The 15,694-nt window shown below is 22.0% G+C and overlaps 1 protein-coding gene across 1 annotated transcript; it reads left to right on the top strand.

Moving 5' to 3' along the window:
* The first annotated feature begins 1,495 nt into the window (after positions 1-1,495).
* On the top strand, positions 1,496-13,796 carry LOC122859726 (MATH and LRR domain-containing protein PFE0570w-like). Its single transcript, XM_044163408.1, has 4 exons — positions 1,496-1,837; positions 2,532-5,562; positions 5,788-7,710; positions 13,750-13,796. Exons 1-4 carry the CDS (start codon positions 1,772-1,774, stop codon positions 13,794-13,796), a joined length of 5,067 nt encoding a protein of 1,688 aa, XP_044019343.1. The 5' UTR covers positions 1,496-1,771.
* Positions 13,797-15,694: the final 1,898 nt, after the last annotated feature.

The raw sequence follows: 15,694 nt of genomic DNA on the forward strand, positions 1-15,694 counted from the left end.
GTACCTATATATAGGTTCACAAATTTTTATATAATTTACGCTTGAAATAAAATTTCGAATAAATTGTCAAGCTGGCAATATTATACCAGAATTTCATTTACCAAAAATATAAAAACATAAATTCAGGAGAAAAAAAAAAATAACAAAATTAAATAAGAACTAAAAAATTAACATAAATAATACAGTTTATTATAAAAAAAATTTATCAAAAATTAAATTTATTAACAAATAATAATCATATTATAAAAAAAAAAAAAAAATGATATTTCGTTTTTTGATTAGAAAAAAGTTATTTTTTATTCCATCAAATTCGTTACGAGTAAATTGGATTGTTTTTTCTATCGAACATATAGATATTTTTTTTTTTATCCACAATTTTATTCTATTTTTTATTTTATTATTATTATTATACTCTTCTTCTTATTTCAAACTCAATACTCTTGAATGATTTTTTTTTCTTTTTATCTTTTTCCTCTCAAGCTTTTTTTTCAGCGCAGTCAAGCTTATAATCTTATTTATATTTTTTTCTTTATGATTAATATTATTTTTTCTTTATAATATTCATTGTTTTTCAATATATATTTTTATTCTTTGTTCAGTGTTTATTATCGATAAAAATAAAACGATGTTAATCAACTTTTTTATTTAAATAAATTTATTTTATTTGTTCTTTTTAATTTTTAATGTAATAAAATTATAAAAAATCATATTCAATTGTATTTATAGATGATACATAGAATTAATATTAAATAAATTTAATTTATTTATAAAATTATATATTTAATACCGCTGGACTTTTAAATAAATAAATAAATAAATATATGAAAAATAAAATTTAATAATTATTAGTTTCATATTTACAGAATATAAATTACAAATATCAATGAATTATTAATTTTTATATTTCAATTTTTAGAGTATATATTTTATCAATTTATTGTTGAGTAATAGGGTCAATCATAAAAATAATATTACAATAAATTGGTTAAATTTTTAAAATTGCATTTTCAATTAAAATTACACACGTGAAAACTTTATTTTATTCTCATTTACTATATTCAATTTAGATCCCACATATATTTCCACCTGAATTAATTTTATTATTATTTTTTAAATCAATTAACTATTTTCAAATATCTTCCAAAAAACTTGCGCCAATTATTATTCACAATTCAAACGCTAGATGACACGACTGAAATATTTTTCAACTCGTTCGGTAAAAACAATCGCCTTTTTTTTTTTTTATTTATTTTTTTTGACATTAAATAAATAAACAAATAGATAATTATTAAAACTACATTCTAAACTGATGTTATGATTGTATAATTAATAACATATAGATAGATTAATAAACTTCAATAAAATAGATAATAAATATTTATTTTTTTTTTTTATAATAATATTTTTTTTTCAACAATCAACAGACGCATGCGCTTGATTAAAGAATGGCGTTGTTGTGTACATGAACATGGTATACATAAATACATTATTATAATATAAAAAAAAAATGAAAAGACACTGATATTAAATAGTGTTAAAAGTGATATTAATAAATAACTTTATTACATTAAAATCAAGTGATTATTAATTATCCAAATATTGTCATATATTTTTTGCGTGGTTAAAATAATCACTGCCGGTTTTAACAGCTTTTAGCTGATCAAACACCTGAGTGAATTTTGTGGTTAACCTCAAAACGCCGAATTGTCCAATATTTAATGTAAATTAATAAATAATTGAGTGTTTATATTATTGTTAATTAGACAATAAAATGGCACGTGTCACTGTGTACACAGGACATCTCAGTGTTATTCCTATTATTGAGTCATCATCAAGGGTGAGTAAAATTAATTATTATTTAGAATTTTTTAATTTTTTATATTGTTTAACAATAAATTTTGCTTATTTTTTTTCTTTGTTAATTTACATTTCATATCTTATCTATATTTACTCAACAATTATCTACTGGCATTAGAATATTTTTATCAAAAAATTAACAAATTATTTTTATTAATTTTTTTAACGACTCCATTTTAATAAAAAAAATGTGGCTCTTGGGCAATTATTTATTTTTTGTTTTTTTTTTTTAATTTTTTTCTCTTTCAATACGTGGCTATTTTTATGGAGTAATTATTAATTTATCTAATGAAATTTTAATCAACTGTTTTGATAAAAAAATATCAACGTGGAAAATGAAAGCATGAGTAACCATAACGACATTATAAATTAACTTGAGCTATGCATGACATCACTCAGCAATAATTTTTAATTCAACCATGTATTGATTTATTCCTTGAAAAAATTCCTAGTAATATGAAAATTAAAAAACAACATATTTATATTTAAAGGGTGTATGAAAAAACAAAATAATGTTGTGATAATATGGTACTGGAATTTTGTCTTTTTCTTTTTTTTATTTTTATCTCTGCTATTAATGTGCTTGCTGAATTAATTTGGTGGAAGAAAATTTAACACAAGAACAAGTGTAAGTGAAAATTAAAATTATCATAAATATTGTATCTGTATTTCAGCCATTGGTCATCACAATAAAAGAGGAGCCAATTGATGCACCAGAGACAATCATAAATGACAATTCATCAAAAGATAATAATGAAAAAAATAATTCAATTGATTTTACAAAAAATACAATACCATCAACATCATCATCATCACCATCAAATAATAAACAAAAATTAGATTCAAATAATGACACAAAAAAACCACCGGCTAAAAAGAAAAAGCTAGATGTTTCAAAAAAATTAATAAATCAAGATGATCAACAAGGATCGCCTCGTACTACTAGAAGTCGTGAACTTGATTCATTGATAAAAGATAATAATATTGATACAAAATTACGTAAAAAAAATCAGACTATTAATTCAGATTCATTATTTTGTGATGTTTGTTCAAATAAATTTGCAAATATTAAAGCATTAAAACGTCATCAATTATATCATAAAGAAAAGATACTAAGATGTCCACTTTGTAGAATTATGTTTGATTCACCTGATTTATGGTTGAAACATCAAGTAAATGATCATGAAAAATATTATGAAAATAAAAAAGGTAGAGTGAGATATCAATGTAATTACTGTTGTGTTTTTTATGGAAGAAAACATGGATTACAACAACATATACATCATTATCATACATTTGATAATAATGGAAATGTCATTACTGGAAATAAAAAAAATATACAATTAAATTCTACAAAAAAAACTAAAAAAAGACCAAGATCAAGAAAATCAATTGGTCAATCAATAAGAAGACGTAATAGAGAAAAATTATTAAATCAACAAAGGCTAAATTTACAAGCATCAAAAGACAATGAAAAAACAAATAAAAATAATGTAATTTTAAATAAAGAAATTGGTAAATCATTGGTAATCAATGATTCAATTGAACAACAAAATGTAAAACAAAAACAATTTAATAATAACAATATGCAATCAAGATCTGGTGCAAATAGTCCATTGGTACAAATACATGCTATTCCAAAAGAACTTGAAGCATTACTTGGTGATTGTGATGATATTCCAATGACAAATTTAAGATCAAAGAGTCCTGAAAAAACTACTGTTAATAATAGAAAAAATTTAAATAATTCAAATACAATAACATCATCATCATCACCATCATTATCATCACGACCACCATTATCACGTTCATCAGCAAGAAAAATTCAAAGTTTACAACAACAATATAATTGTCGTGATTTTAATATTATACTAGAAAAAGTACGTCTACCAAAAGATAGAAAAAAATTAAATAATACAATAATAGCTAATAATAAAAATAATGATGATGATAATAATAAAAAAATAAATAATATTGATAGTGTATATCAACGACCAATTGATCTTGAATTACGTAATTTAGATATTGCATTAAAACAATTGGAAAAACCAAATATATCAAATAATAATTTTAATGATAAAACAATGAATAAAGAAAATTTACCAAATAAAAATTATTTAATTAATAATAATACAAATGAAAAAACAACAACAACAAAAACAATAAAATTAAATAAATATATATATAGATCAAGTGCATGTCGTTCACGTTTTACAAATAAATACAAATTAATAAATCATTATTTATGTTTTCATACAAATTCAAGTAATCGTGAATGTGGTATTTGTCGTATGAAATTTATAAATTCAGGTAAATTAAAAAAACATTTATTATTACATTGTATTAAAATTGTTGCATCAAAACATGATCATTCACCAATTGATGCTAAAGGACCATGTGAAACATATAAAAAAAAATATATGTGTATTGGTTGTAAAAAACGTTTTTGGTTATCATCATGTATGAATAAACATATACAACATTGTAGATTTTATAAAGAAAAAATTGTCAACAAATCACCATCAACAACAACAACAAAAAATAAACGTGCTATTGAAAAATCACCAGTTACTAATGATGATACAAACACAAAAGCATCAGCAACAACAACAACACCAATAAAAAAAAAACGTGTTATTGAAAAATCACCAGTTACAAATGACGTTAATCATGATGATAATAAATTGATAATACCAACAACACGTACTTCTCGAAGATTATCTGAAAAAATGAAAAATAATAATTCATTTGAAGAAAATGAAACAATTAAAGAAGACAATATTGAAAAGCCTACAAAAGTTAATAATAAAAATAATAATAAACCATTAACTTTTTGTATTTTACCAGTACCATATCGTCCAGATTGTGTAATTGATGACAATGGATATTTGTGTATTATATGTTATACATATTTTCCAACTGAGGAATTATTAAATGATCATAAACGTAAATTTATTGCACGTGAATGTTCAATGTGTCCAATATGTGGTATATTTTTTCCATCAATAAATTTACGTAATGCACATACAAAAACAACTCATTGTAAAGAATTATCATCTTCATCTTCATCGTCATCGTCATCCTCATCATCATCATCAACTTCAACATCAACAAAAACATCAAAATATTCAAAGCTATCATGTCCAGTGTGTGATCAAAATTTTACAACAAAAACAAATTTACGTATGCATACATTACATATACATCGTAGTGAATGGATTTATAAAGATTATTTTTATGATAAAAATATAATTAAAAATAATCAAATAAAAATAAAAATGCAATGTAGTTGTTGTAATGTTGAATTTAAAAAACGTGAAAATTTTATTGAACATACAATGTATTATTTTGCTGAAGAAATATATAATTGTGAATTATGTGATGTTAAATTTTATGGACAATATCGTATACATCATCATAATAAAAAAGTACATTATAAAAAAATTTTAAAAGACACATATCCACATTGTTGTGATATTTGTGACGAAGGATTTTTATATAAAATACATTTAAATTCACATATGTCACATGTACATAATGTAACAATTGCATATAACAATATTTATGATTTAAATAATAAAATATATTCATGTACAGTATGTGAAGAAAAATTTCAATCAACAATATTATTATCAGAACATGAAACAGAACATTCTAATGATGGTAATTTTAAATGTCATTATAATTATTGTTTTAGAAAATTTCGTACAGTTGTTGCATTAAATGATCATAAATATTTAACTCATCAAAATGATAATAATATAAAACGTATAAAATGTTCAATTTGTTATAATAAATCACGTACATTAAAATCATGGATACATCATTTAAAACATTTTCATTATGATAAACATAATAATTCAATATCTGAATTTTTTTTAGAAATTAATTCAAATAATATTATTGATATTATTATTAATTTACATATACATATTGAAAAAGATCCATTAGAAATTGATAAAAATTTACATTCAATTAATGACAATGATTCATTATCATTACAATTATCTGATACTGGTGAAATTGCTGAAATTTTATGTGATACTGAGACTGATAATATATTAAATCCATCATTGAATACACACATTGAATATACATGTGCAATATGTGATGAAAATTTTGTATCTGAGATTGAATTAAAAATCCATCGTAACAGTCATCCACCAAATGATTTAATTTGTTATGATAAAATTGATAATAATGATAATTCAATTAAAGGTAATAATCAACAACAAAGAAATTATCAAGTTGGATTATTAAATAATGATAGTTTAACAGAACAACAAACATTGACATATATATCAAGTGAAATTGATGATGATAATATTTCAAATCAACAACAATTAACATATGATACAAATATTAATAATAATACATCATTATTTATATCAAATATAAGATCAGTTGATTTATCAGCATATGAAAATTTAACAAATTCTACAAATATATATCAAAATAATTTAACATCAAGATCATTATCAACAACAACAACAACAACAACAACAACAACAACAACAACACCACCACCACTACAGCCATTATCATCTTCATCATCTTATGTAATTAATTCACAACAACAATCAGTTTTAGCACCACCAAAACATTCATGTCCAGATTGTTTAGCACCATTTAATTGTTTAAAAACATTATTAAGTCATCAAATTAAATATTCAAATTCTGGAACAAATATATGTGATGAATGTGGAAGAAAATTTGTACATACTAAAGCATTTCGTGAGCATATATTAAAACATGAAAATCGTAAAAAAAAAACATTATATTCATTGCAACATTATTGTAAAAAATGTGATGAAGTATTTGCAACAGTTTTATCAAAACGTATGCATTTTGCACATATACATAAAACATTTTTAAATGATACAATAAATGATACACGACGTTATTCACCAGTAAGTAGTAATTCTGAATCTGATAGTTTAATTGTAAGTGCACTTGTTGATTTATCAAATGGTTCACATAATAAAACTAAAAATAATACAAATGAATTATCATCATCAACAATAACAACAACAACAGCAACATCAACAACAACATCAACATCGTCAATTCAATCACAACCACGACAAATTGAAGAAGTTGATTTAACTGAAGATGATGATTTTTGTAATCCAATTGAATCACAACCAATATATTCTGAATCATTAATATCTACAGTTGATCCAATATCAAAAGAAGCATATCAATCACAAACAAATAATGATACACCATCAACATCAACAGTATCATCTTCATTATCAATAAAAAATTCAAAATTAGCAACACTATTAAATTTACCATCAATAAATCAACAAGTACCAGGATTATCAACAGCATCAACATCAATACCATTAGTACAAATTGATGAAACTGATAAATCATCAAATACAAAATACATAACAACAGAAGAAATTTCAAATTCACCAAATATTTATGCACAATCATTGGCATGTACATTGTGTGGTCAAATATCACCAAATCTTGAAACATTATTTTTACATCTTGAAAAAGTACACAATTTATTTCCATCACCTAAAAATATAATTATACAAAATGATGATGATGATGGTAAAAAAAAAAATAATGATACGACATTAGTTAACAGTGATTGTAATATATTTCTTGATGATCGTAATGGTATTATGTTTTCACAGCCAACTTCAACAAAACAATTATTAAAATTACAAGAATTACATAGTTGTAAAATATGTAATATAAAATTTGCAAATGAAGATTCATTAAAAATGCATAATAATAAAGAGCATAATAACTTGAATGATGATGATAATAAACAACAAAATAATGAAGATGTTATAAATAAAATTATAAATAAAAATGATAATAATAAATCAAGTAATTCGAAATTAATGACAAACACTGATGATGATGTGACAACAAATTTAAATATAAAAAATGATGTAAATAAAACACAAATTGATAATTTATCAAATAATGATATGATTAATGATAAAAATAATACAAATGATAAGGTTAAAAATAGTAATGTTGATTTATCAAAAGTACAGGTAGTTGAAGCACAAAAAAAATTGTTTAATCGCATACCAATTCCAGCTAGTAAACTTGTACGTATTAGTAAACAATGTACAGATGAAAAAAGAAACAAAATCTGATTAATATTTATTTTGTATTTATTAATTTTATAAATCATGCTTTTTTTTTTTAATTTTAAATTTCGTTTTTGTTTTTTATTTCTTATACTTGACGACACTTGTGAGTAATGTAAATTTTTTTTTTTTTTTTGCTTCAATTTATTATTTAATATAAACATCAACTGTAGTTATATATTTTTATAACAATTATATTATTTTTTGACTAATTAAAAATACTTTTTTTTTTTTGCTATAGAAAAAGTTTTTTTCTTAATTTTATAAAGGACATTTGACGAGTTTTGTTTTAATTATTAAAAGTTATATATAAATTTTGATAGACTTAAGTTTTTGATAAGATGACAAAATGAAAAATACAAAAAACAAATACGTAAATAAAAATAATAATTAATTTTTTGTCAAACTGATAAAATGATAAATAAATATGTAAAAAAAAAAGTAAAAAAAAATTAATAACAGCTTGTTCTTTTCTTTTATTTGAAAATAAAATATAGCAATTATATTTATTTTCTTTTTTTAGGTAAAATAAAAAATAATAATGAAAGTAAGAATAATTTTTATTACAAGTATAATCGATAGTATCAATATTGGAATTGTGTCATGCCACTATAACTTAACGCCAGAGGGGCAGAATGAGCTATACGATAAGTAGAGGATAAAACTTGTTCAATTCATCACACCACTCTCTCTTCAAGATAAGTTGCCTACTTACCACTATCTTTTTAAAACTTATTATAGACTTGGTGAAAAAAAAAAAAATGTATATATGTATAAAGTGTCTTTTTTTTTTTTTTCTATATCGTTATAATAATGGTTACAATTTTCAAAAGTGTATCACTCCATGAAACGTTTATAATTTTAAAACTAAAAAAAATAATTTATCAAAATTTTGATATTTTGATTAATGTCATAAACTTTATTCAAATTTTTCATCTAAAAAAAAACAATTAAAATGCTTTTTAATTTTTTTCTAAAGACTGAGATTAATACTATTTTATAATAAAATAATAACAAAAAATTTTAAAGATTAAACTTTAAATTATTTATACAGACTTAAATTAACACTATATTTAAATTAATATCTTATAAATCCCAACGACTTTGAATAATTCATAAAGTTTGTTAAATTGTATTACAAATGATCCTTCAACTTTCGGTCAATGAACATTTTTGTTAAAATGATACTTGTATATACTATTATACTTTATCTTAAAATGCTTTTTTATTATTTATAAAAGACTAAGAAAAAAAAAAGAAAAAAAAAAAAAGTAAAATTTAATTTTGTCGTTTATAGTTACACTTCTTTTGCAACTTTGAAAAAATAAAATAATGAATAATGACTTTGAAAGAAGTAACAATTATGTCAACCTCTAGATATTTTTTTTTATTTTATTATTATTTATTTTATTTTTTAAATTGTCTTTTTGTTCTTTTTTTTTTTTTATATTATATTCTACTGAAGTTAAATTGCCCGCCGGGCTAATTCCATTTTATTTACATAAAAATAAAAAAAGATAAAAAGTAATCCTCATTGTCGAATTACCATCGAACCGTTTGGACGAACGTTTGTTTCATTTTTTTTTCTTTTCATTTCTTCTTAGTTTTATCTTTTTTTATTTTTTCTTTTCATTTGCTTTTCCAACGTACGTCACTTTGAATATCAGTCTTTCTTTTCCACATATATACAAAATAATATATATATATGTGTATTCTGTGCAAGCTTCGCTCCATTTGTTTTAGAGCAGGTACTTTATATATCGCCTGTGTGTTATACGATAGGATGAGAAAAAGATACCAGAGACTGATGCAGGTGAATTCTATCGACGCTGAATATATATGCTTCGATGCTCGTGATAAGCATGACCATATATTTATTTATTTTTTCTTTCCAACAATTTATTGCCAACAATTTTTCAAATGATAAGATAAATAAAAAATAATCATTCAGTTTCATGATTATATATGACAATTTTATTGATAATTTATTACAATAATTAATTAATAATAAATTTATGATTATTTTATTTTTCCAAATACAATAATGATTATATAAAAAAAAATATTGGGTACAATAAATAAAGTAAAGTAAATAAATAAACAAATATAAATAAATTGCCAATAATATAAATTTTTGTTTCTTTAATTTGTTTTTTTTTTTACAATAAATTAATTTATTTAAATTAATAATATAAATATTAATTTGAATAAATGTTAAATTTTTCTTTTAATGATAATTTTTTTTTGTAAATTTATCATCAAAATAATGTGGTAACCAATAAATGCTCTAGTTGATATACAGAGACACAAGATGAAAATAAAGGTTGATTAGATGCAGCTTGTCTTGGTTTACATCAAACAATAAATGGTACCAGTTGATGATGCTGATGATGGCGATGATAATAAAATGGACAATACATAGGATAGCTGTACAACAAGTCCATATCGTGTTGATAAAGTACAAGAGGTTAAATCACCTAAAGGGTCAAACTATCTAACGTGAGCCTTCGGGATGTACATTACAAACACAGCCAATATCCTTGTCTTTGTCAGCCAATATCCTGGCTACTAACAGTGCGAAGCTAAAGTTTGTAACCATGTTCATTCAGATCACCATATACTAAGCTTAACGAGACCCTTGACGCAACCGGAAATCGAATTCTAAATTGGATACAACTTTTATTCAATTTACTATATTTATATGTGTTTCTACAATTTTCCTTTTTCAGTTTATCAAGGATAAATATAGGTACACAGCTTTTAATTTAATTTATTTATATAGCAAAGATTCACAATCAATTGATTAATAAATATTAAAATTTTAACATTATTTAAAAATTAGTTAATTTTTGTTGAAAGCTTTTAGTTTGAATTGTTTTTTTTTTTTTAATAATATTTTATATTGAATTTATTATTGAACATTTATTTTTGTAAATATTGAGATTTAAAATTTTATTGATGTCTCAAGATGACATGAGATTGAATCAGAGGATGAACTGCTTGATAGCTGTAGAAAATTTTATAAGAAAGAGGACATTTCAAGGACCACTTTTATCAACGTTGAAGAGAATAGAAAAAAAAAATTACGATTGATCCAGCAGACTCTCGACGGATCTAGGTCGGTATACGAGAGTAGTGGAAAAAAAAAAAAAAATAGATGAAACCAGTGAAAAAGTCTAAAACAAGAAACGCTTCAAGAGTAGACCGAAAATCCCGTTTGGAATCCTCGAGGCGTGGAAAGCTTAGTTTCTCAATGTCTCTATTTTTTTTTTCTTTTTTTTATTTGTGCATCGAACTTGGCGTTTAAGACCGTACTTGAAAACTTGAACCTGGTCAAATCAATCTTTAAATTTAAATAAAAAAAAATTATTTAATTATGATTTTAAATTATTTTTTATTTAATTATAAAATAATTGTATTAATTGGTTAACTAAAATTCAATTTAGCTTAGAAAATAATAATATTTATTTTTTTTAATATTTACATTTTTATATGATTGCAATTTAAAATTTATTGATGAATAATTTTTTTTATCTTTTGATAAATTAAAAAATATGTTTTCATCATTTTATCGATAAAAAATACGTGGGTAATAATATTTTCTTTATCGTGCATTGAAAAATAAATATACAAAATATAATAAATATTTCAATATTTCAAATGAATTATAAGGGTTTCAATTTATTTATTATTTTAAATAACAACAAATTGAAAACAATTTTTTTTTTACAAGTAAATTCATACATTGTGTTCAGCTGCGAATGAAAAAGAATTATTGCATCTTGGTTGTAAAAAAATAAAAAGAAATAAATATTTTTTTCAATAAAAAACATTTTTTTTTTGTCGACAAATCAATTTGAAACAAGTAGTGTAGACGCAATTTTAGTCAGACACACCCGTGAATGTCTACTAGAAACAGTCAAAAAAATAGTTTAATATTATTTCAAATCACAGATTTTATAGTCTATATATGTGTGTGTGCATGTGACTCTTGTATAATAACATACCTACAATAAACGTTGAAAAAAGTTAAAACGAACTATCGTAAAAGATAACGATCCAACTGAAAATACACGATATTTTTTAAGCTTTATTTTATCATTTTTATTTTTGTGAGTAACAGGCAATTTGATTCATCCTAATGTGTATATTTGCCCTTGTTTAAACATTTAAAAATGAATTTTTTAATATTATTTTATTTTTTTATTGAAAAACATCATAGAAAGTTTATAGTTTAGTTTATTATAATATAATTTTATTGTTTTATATTTAATTATTATTAACCCAAAAATTTATGAAAAATAAATTTAAAATCAATTCATTAAATTATACTATGTAAATTAATTAATGACTTATATATTTACAGTAATTTTCTATTGAAATAATAATGATTTTTTGGTATTTAAAAAGCCAAATGATAATAAATTAAATATAAATCAGTCAAATGATAATTTTATCGTTGATCAAATTCCTTTGTATTTTATTGTGATATATAAATGGTTAATACGTGGTCATGAATCGTCACACATGTGCATTGTAAAATCTGTATATATTTTCACGCTCGAAGTATTATACTGTGAACGGCTTTAAGCGATCATTATGGCTTCAGCCTTGTGTGTACTAATTAGTCGCGAACGATTCGCGAAATGACCACGACAAAATGTTCCCAATGGACGTCATCACTATTTCCATTTACCACAAGTTAAACCACACTGTGTATATCATTATGTTTTTTTTTTTTTTTTTTCTAATAAAACATTATCATGAATAAATTAATAAAATAACAAAAATCCTAAAAATCAATTTATTTATTTTTTTTTTTTACAAAAAAATATTTTTAAATTTGATTTTTTAATATTTTTTAGTTCAATTCTTTTTACAAAACATTATTATGTACACAAAGAATGTAAAATAAAATGGCAATATAATTTAAAATTTTTATTTTGAAAAAAATAAATTTTCTTTTGATGATTTTTATGAAAAAATAATAATAATTTTTGTAAAACAATTTTCACTGTATTTATGATAATAATAAAAATCAAAAATGTATTGTCGCATAAATGGTAGATATATATTGTTGAATGTAAAATATAATGAAACAAAAACACACAAGACATGAATATACTTAACACATGTATATTTATAATATATAAATTCAAGTCAACTACATCTTGGATTTATAGCTTCTAATATTGTTCTTGTATATGTGACATAAAATTTATTCTTGCCTATTTATTTATTATCATCTATTCATTACTTTTTTTTTATTTTTCAATATCAACTTGGTGAGGCAGTATAAAATTTTTTTTACAGTCTACATTTATTTTTTGATGAATAATAAAATCTTGTAATATTACACAAAAAAACTGGCTCTCTTTTTATTTTAAAATTTTTTTAAAGACGATATTTTATTTATATGTGTTCTTTATGAAAGCAAAGCGTTAAATTTGTTTGAGTCTCGTGAGGCCACTTAAACATCAGGTAGGTAATTAACGCAATTAAATTGTATACAAAATGTTGAGAGTTAATTTTTGTATGTGTTTTAAAAATACTTGAGAAATTTGTAACAAATTAAATTATAAAATTTCGACATTTGTTATTTTTGTTTCATCAAAAATATTTTACTGAATAGAGAAAGAAATTTACTATGTTACTTTTATAAAACAAACACCCTTATATTATTTCTATGAAAAATTTAAATTTAATATTTAACTTTTATTCACTGAGGTGAATTAAAATTATTTATTAATTTTTCTATATTATTTTAAAGTTAAATATATATTAAGTCAAATTCAACATCATGATAAAGACAAATAAATCTTTGATGAAAAGTTTTTTGGAATGTTTATCTTGAGGGTTATAAGAAAGAATGTTACTTTGTCTTGATTTTGTTTAAAAGATATCTTTCTCCATAGTTTTACTTAAAAACTTTTACTTTGTATAAATTCTAGAAATTTTTCATTTACTTGATATTTTTTTATTTATTCATTTATTATTTTACTTTAAGGGTTGCAAAGGGATTATGTGATGGGTTATATTATCAGCTAATCAAATCAAATAGAAATTATTTTGACGTGAATAAAATATTAAAGCTCTGATACTTATATGTATTTTATGTTTAAACATATAATATTATTTTAAAGTCTGACTAAAACTTGAGATGTTCTACTTACACGCATTTAAATGACAAGTTATAAAATTCTAGTAATTTAAATTCAATGAATAACTGTCATTTTAATTAACTTTAAATTACCTTATGTCTTTTAAAAATTCTCTTCAACTATGAAATGACTTGATGACTAAAATAACTACATAGTTTCTAAACTTTTGTATTATCAGTTTTCCAATAATTAATTATTTTTATAATTTTAAACTTTGAAAATAAATATTTATTTAAAAAAAAAAATGTCATAATGAAATACGTATAGAAAATATCGAAAAATGTGTTTAATTTTTTTTTTATTTATTATAATTTATCAAGTAAATTTGGAATAAAATAAATTACGTTATCATGGTGACAAATAAATCCATCAAAATTGGTACATCAATTTACCAAGTAAAATACCACTTAAAAGAAATATCCATTAGTGGTTAGAAAGGGAAAATATATATCGATATTCTAGGTACGATGGAATTCAAAATAAAAAAAAATAAAAAAATACCCACATGAGATTCTCACCGGCTGTGCATATACTCACGAAACTGGATTAAGTTATCTTCTTTTTTTTTTTTATTTATTTTTTATATTTGATAGGATATATAAGTGGGAAACCCGAGATGTTTTTCTCAACATTTTTCGTTCTTGTCATCTCAGTGGATGTACTTATGTATAAAGCAGACAAAACAAAAAAAAAAAAAGGAAAAACATTAAAGGCAGATTGTCGAGTTGTAATAAAATTTTAATAGCTGATATAAAAATATTAATGTCTATCTGTACACCCAAGAAAATCATTATCACTTTTTTTTTTTTTTTTTTATTTTTTAATTCATTATTAGTCTAATGATTATTATTAGTTTTTTTATAATGTTTTTTCTTTTTTGTTTTTTTTTTTTAACTATTGAAGGCTTATTTAATAGGATACTACAATTATCGTATAGCAACAATTAAACTTCATTAAAAAAACGATTAAAATAGTAAAAAAAAAAAAAATTATAATCTAGTTCTGTATGACTCTCTTGGTACTGGCCATTGCGAAATACAGTAAGCCGATTACGTTCACGTAATCCCCGTGAGATTCACGGCCTATTTGATTACGTATTCACAACCACTGATAACAATGAAAAGCCTTTCTCCACCATATCAACTAATATTTATTATATAAATAAATTAATATCAAAAGAAAAAAAATAATTTTTTTAAAATTTTAAATTTAGGTATAAATAAATGAATTTTAGTTTTTTGTTTTTTTGAATTATTTTAAATTTCTTTTCTGTGTTTATTAATTTATGCAAATTACATTTTTCATTAAGCTTAATTATTTTCATCAAATTCAAAATTATATTAATTTTTTTGTTTATAAATATATACTGCTAATATTTAGAGTAATTATTCTAAAGTGCTATTTGTGAATTTATTTTTAATTTTATTGAATTAATTTTATAACAATTATTATATTTTTCACATGTAAAAACGTGTTTACAATTGAAAAAACAGCACTCAATTATAAATAATATATTAAAAATTGAAAAACAAATTAAAAACATTATTTTTCTTT

The sequence above is a fragment of the Aphidius gifuensis genome, linkage group LG6, assembly GCF_014905175.1.
Source record: "Aphidius gifuensis isolate YNYX2018 linkage group LG6, ASM1490517v1, whole genome shotgun sequence".
Classification (NCBI taxonomy): domain Eukaryota; kingdom Metazoa; phylum Arthropoda; class Insecta; order Hymenoptera; family Braconidae; genus Aphidius; species Aphidius gifuensis.

What these genes read in the sequence shown, in the direction of transcription:
- LOC122859726 (XM_044163408.1), top strand. Translation starts at nt 1,772, where the DNA reads ATGGCACGTGTCACTGTGTACACAGGACATCTCAGTGTTATTCCTATT. An exon ending in TTATTGTTTTAGAAAATTTC is followed by an intron (nt 5,563 to 5,787) that starts GTACAGTTGTTG and finishes ATTTACATATAC; the next exon opens with ATATTGAAAAAGATCCATTA. An exon ending in TGATAATAATAAATCAAGTA is followed by an intron (nt 7,711 to 13,749) that starts ATTCGAAATTAA and finishes ATTATTTTAAAG; the next exon opens with TTAAATATATATTAAGTCAA.